The sequence below is a fragment of the Garra rufa genome, chromosome 10 (genome assembly GCF_049309525.1).
Source record: "Garra rufa chromosome 10, GarRuf1.0, whole genome shotgun sequence".
Lineage (NCBI taxonomy): Eukaryota > Metazoa > Chordata > Actinopteri > Cypriniformes > Cyprinidae > Garra > Garra rufa.
The window spans coordinates 43,232,543-43,238,542 of record NC_133370.1 but is presented as its reverse complement, the minus strand read 5'-3'; the positions used below and the strand labels follow the sequence as shown (position 1 = coordinate 43,238,542).

The following is a 6,000-nucleotide window of genomic DNA, read 5'->3' as shown; positions in this document are numbered from 1 at the left end:
CTTTTGATCAATTTAAAGCATCCTTGCTAAATAAAGGTATTGATTTTTATCATTTCTTTCTAAAATAAAAAATAATAAAAAAAATAATATATATGGTATAGTGTATAATGTTACAAAATCTTTATATTTTAGATAAATCTTTGGATTTTTCTTTTCATCAAAGAATCCTGAAAAAATGTCCACGACTGTTTTAAATATTGATACTACTACTACTACTACTACTACTACTACTACTACTACTAATAATAATAATAAATGTTTCTTGAACAGCAAATCAGCATATAAGAATGATTTCTGAAGGATCATGTGACACTGAAGACTGGAGTAATGATGCTGAAAATGTAGCTTTGATCACAGGAATAAATTACATTTTAAAATATATTCAAATAGAACGCAGTTATTTTAAAAAGCAAAAATATTTCACAATATTACTGCTTTTGCAAATAAATGCAGGCTTGGTGAGCAGAAGAGACTTTTTCAAAACATTAAAAACTTTTGACTGGTAGTGTAAATGTGTCAATATCTGTAGATCTCAAATCAACAACTCTTCTTGAATGACGTTCCATGTATTAACCTTGCAGACCACATCCACATTCATGTATCAACACTAAAAAATCCAGGATTCAACACTGCATCTGAGAGCTGTGACTAACCAATACCAGCAGACTCTGGCACAAAGATGACTAAAATGTTCAGACATTGTCTAAGCAACTAAAAACTACCTGAATACCAGACAGAACATCATAAAAGATACTTAAAGTGATAGTTTAAAGGACAATTCTGTCATAATATACTCACCCTCACATCATTGCAAACCTGTACGAATTTCTTTTTTCTGCTGGACACATATGAAGATATTTTGAAGAATGTTGATAACTACACAGTTCCGGTTTCCATAGACTTACATTGTATGGGGGTCAAAGACGTTAAGATGTCCACATCAAAAGAAATTTACAAAAGTGATTTTATGTCCATAGATGGAACTCTGGAGAATAAAATGTCAAAATTTAGTTGAAATAATGATACATTGTTCAGTGTAACACAATATTTATGTAAAAATTTAAACAACATGCTTATTCTGACTTGTGCATATTAAAATATATAAAAGAATAAGGGAGAATATTACATTTTATTGTGTTTTAAACAAGTAAAAAATTCTTATGACAAATGGGCAAAACCTTGGATAGTGGCAAATTTAAAAAATGTAGAATTACAACTAATTAGTATTTGGGGTGAAAGAAATTGTCTTTTAATATATCATAAATTGATTTTTGTTGTAAATATGCCTGATAAGACTGTTAAATTAGGGAAAAATGTATGATATTTATTTTTTTGCTCAGAAAAACAAAAACACAAATGCAATTTTAAATGCAATTAAATTAAATAGAAAACTTTTTAATATTTTTTTTTTTGGAAAATCAACAGTTTTAAAGCAGTATTACACTTATTGTTTTTTATGCTTAATTCCTTTTTCGTCTTTGACCCATGGACAAAAAATACAATAGAAGTCAATGGGAACCAAAGCTGTTTGACTGCAAACATTCTTCTAAATATCTTCTTTTAAGTTTGCAATGACATGAGGATGAGTGAATGATGATTTGTGACCCTGGACCACTAAATCAGTCATTAGGGTAAATTTTTTAAATTAAAATTTAGAAAAGCTGAATAAATAAACTTCCCATTGATGTATGGTTTGTTAGGATAGGACAATATTTGACCGAGATACAGCTATTTGAAAATCTAGAATCTGAGGGTGCAAAAAAATCAAATATTGAAAAAATCGCCTTTAAAGTTGTCCAAAGAAGTCTTTAGCAATGCATATTACTAATTAAAAATTAAGTTTTGATATATTTACTGTAGGAAATTTACAAAGTATCTCCATGGAACATGATCATTACTTAATGTCCTAATGATTTTTGGCATAAAAGAAAAATCGATAATTTTGACCCATGCAATGTATTTTTGGCTATTGCTACAAATATACCTGTGCTACTTAAGATTGGTTTTGTGTTCCAGGGTCACATTGCAGAATGCCACAAGAAAGTACCAAATCCTCCTCATTGCATCTCATTAATATTCCAACAAAACATTTGACTTATTAAACTTTGAAATGACAGACAAATGTGGAAAGCATTAAAAACTACTCTGCTGACATGAACGGAAGACTCAAACAAGCAGTACATTCATAAAAATGAAACTTCCAAAAGAGCGGTTTTGCAGAAAAGCCATAGAAGAACCATTTTTGGTTGCCCCAAATAAACAGTTCCTAAAAGAACCATTTTCTTAGTAAAAGAAAAGAACTTTTGTGCAACTGAAAGACTCCATAGATGTTAAAAGTTCTTAATGGAGATGTTAAAATTTGAAAATTGAATTTCCATGAAAACATGCATAAAGATGTCCTGCTGTTTCCAGCAATTTGGAGGTGAAGTGGGAGTATACAAGCTGCCATCTCACCTTGTTGGAGGCCATGTCACTGACGGAGCGGTACGTCTGGATGGTCTCCAGCTGGTCCAGGCACCAGTCTAGCTCCTCCATGGTCTCCACGGCCAGCTTCTGGTAGGATTCATCTGGTAAGAGACACACGGATATGTATTCAGGATCCAGCCTCTGCTGCATGGCCAGAAAATGTGGTCCGGCGGGAGCGGTGCAGATAGAGGAGCAGTGATCTTTCATGGTGGGCTGAGTGCTGCTGATCTAGTCATTCTGCACTGATAGTAGCTGGATTAATAGCTCACTGCTCGCTTCATAGTCCTTTCCATTGTGTCACTAGCTCGGTCTCCAAACTCACCTACTGTGCAGTCTGTCTGACACTCTCTCTCTCTCTCTCTCTGCTAACATCGTCTTGTGCTGATGTGTCAATGAGCCTCAGACCCAGGGGAGCTTAGTGGGAGGGACTCCAAAACTTATTGCCTATTTCTCTGCTCTTCTGTCGCCTGAGAATGTAGTTAATTGAAACCAAATTGGGGATAGAATGATTAATGCTCAATTATCTTGTTAGTAAATTATCTTGATGGATGAATCTCATCTAAAAAACACATTAAGGTCAAATTTTAACCCAAAACAACAAGAAAATGAAAAAAGTTTTTAATTAATTATCACATGTCTAGTTTTGAGTTTTTATTTTTGTAAATTTCTTTTTTTTTTCAATGCTGATTCTCAGATTGTTATGTTGCAGTGAAAGAAAGAATGAATAAATTAGTGAATAAGTTAAAAAGGGCTTTAATATTCAAAATACACTATTATTTTGACTTTTAAATTCTATATATTTATTGACAATATGAATATACTATTAATTATAAAATGTAAAAATTAATATTATTTAAATAAAATAACAATATAATAAATATACTACTCTACTTTTAGCATAATATTCATATAATAAATATATGTTCAACGATTAGTTTTTAGCATTAGAGTAATGAGAATTATAGATCTGCATTTTGGTATTGAGGAAAAATTTACTTAATTATTAAATAAATAAATAAAATAAAACAAAACAAAACAAAACATTTTAATTCATAAATTATGAACTTTGAAAAGATCTGTGAAAAACACACTATAACACTATACTATAATACTATAACATTATGAAAATAAAATAATTATTTGTTAGCATTAATATAATGAGAATTATAGAATTATTTTGGTATTGAGAAAAAATTGTATTAATTATGAAAGTAATAAAATAGAAAAAATAATAAAAAAAAGAAATTAAATAAAAACTGGCCCTAAGTAGGTTTAATGTTCTTTATACATAATCATTTTGGGTATAAAGTATGAATCTTCAAAGATCTGTGAAAAATAAATAAATAAATACTATTTTAACATTATGAAAATAAAATAATTTTTTGCAGAATGAGAATTGTATATTTTGGTATTGAGTGAAAATGTACTTAATTATGAAAGTAATAAAATTAAATAAAAAAATTAAATAAAATTAAATAAACTAAACTAAAAAAAAGAATGAATTAAAATAAAATAAAACTAGCCCTAAGTAGTTTTAATGTTATTTATACATAATCATTTTTGGGGTTGAAAAAAAAATCCTAGACAGGTATAAAGTATGAACCTTTAAAAAATCTGTAAAAAAAAAAAAAAAAAAGAAGATATTTGTACCATTATGAAAAATAAATTAAGTATTTTTAGCATTAGTGTAATGAGAATTATAGAACTGTATTTTTAGTGTTGAGTGATACTTAATTATCAAAGTAATAAAAAGATAAAATAAAACTGTCCCTAGGTAGGTTTAATGCTCTTTATAAATAATAATTTTGGTGGCTGAAAAAAAAAAATCCCCTGAAAAGATCTATGAAAAGTAAATATTTAATTTTGCCTAATTTAATAAATTGAAAATATAGCCTACCAGTTACAATAAAGACAGGCTGCTGGACAAAGAGTTGACAAGACAACATTTAAAAGGCCTAAAGCCGAGAGGAATGAATCAGGTCCGCTACAAATCCTGCAGAAAGGGTCTGCAATGCATTCGTCAGTCTGAATGACTCCACCACCCTCACATTGAGCGTTAACTTTGATCTTTTAGTAGACATGAGGCTTTTCCAAGGTGGTATCAGCATTTATATTTATTGAGAGATCACGACTCGCAACACCCCCCACCACCTCCATTTGATCCCCGATAGGGCTAACGAGAAGGAGCTATGAAATCAAAGCCAGGCCTGTGTTTGCAGGAGCAACCCGAGAGGCAAACTTTACTCCCCTTGCTGGCCAGCATCCAGTCAAAGCTCAACAGGAGCCAAGCAAAGTAAACCACTTCCCCCTGAGGTTGAGACGCCGCTAAATCGCGGAGCAGATTTCCGTGCGACGCTCAAGCTGGAGTCTGCCCTCGGGCTGCAGCTATAGATTTCACAAAGAACTTTGCTTTTGCATGGGTAAAGAATGATGTGCTGTGTCTAAATTAACATTTATTGACCTTGGAAAATGTTGCACTGACAAGGTCATGGGGTTTTCTTGTTCAAACTTCACGGATCTGTATTACACAACTTTTGTGTAATAAATTAGATTACTCATGTTAGGTAATGAATTCTGATTACTTTTGGATTATTTTTAGATTACTTATGACCTGTAACTTGTTTATAGATATGAATGAGACTATTATAAAAAAAACAAAGGGAAATCAAATATATTCCATTCTTCGTTATTAACATCACGAAATGCATTAAACATGACATTATTTAGGATTTAAAAGTAGCTGTAATCTGATTATGAGTATTTAAAATATATAATCTAATTACAAGTATTAAATGTTTGCAATCTGATTCCATAATCCAGATTACATGTAGAAGAAATTGTTGAATAAAGTCAATATTATTTTATTTCTTTGCGCACAAATTCGCGTAGCTTCATAAAATTAAGGTTGGCCCACTGACGTCACATGGACTTTTTTAATGATGTCCTTACTACCTTTCTGGGTCTTGAACGTGGCATTTGCGTTGCTGTCTATGGAGGATCAGAAAGCTTTTGGATTTCATCAAAAATGTCTTAATTTGTGTTTTGAAGATGAACAAGGTCTTACAGGTTTGGAACAACATGAGGGTGATAAATTAATGATAGAATTTTCACTTTGGGGTGAACTAACCCTTTACAGGATTGATTAAACTTCTGTCATCACTTTGAAATGGTGTTTTTCTGCCCATATAATGAAAGTCATCAGTGATTTGACATTCTTTAACATTTCAAAAGTTATCAGTTTTACTTACAGTTGAGGTGAAGAGTTTACATACATCTTGCAGAATCTGCAAAATGTTTATTATTTGACCAAAATATAAGGGATCATAGAAAATGCATGTTATATTTTATTTAGTACTGACCAGATTTTTGGGTTTTTCAGCACTTCTGTGTATTTGAACCCCTTCCAACAATGACTGCATGATTTTGAGATCCATCTTTTCACACTGAGGACAACTGAGTGACTCATATGCAACTATTACAGAAGGTTCAAACGCTCACTGATGCTTCAAAATAAAATACAATGGATTTGATGAG

General features: G+C 31.2%; 1 protein-coding gene across 2 annotated transcripts in view; it reads right to left on the bottom strand.

The window, feature by feature from the left end:
- The window catches only part of pde4bb (phosphodiesterase 4B, cAMP-specific b), a 128,145-nt gene that overhangs the window by 15,372 nt on the left and 106,773 nt on the right, over positions 1–6,000 (bottom strand). For both annotated transcript variants that reach the window (XM_073849893.1, XM_073849894.1), the window contains one exon: positions 2,455–2,567. In XM_073849893.1, the coding sequence (XP_073705994.1) occupies positions 2,455–2,567 (113 nt within the window). The remainder of the gene's footprint in view (positions 1–2,454; positions 2,568–6,000) is intronic.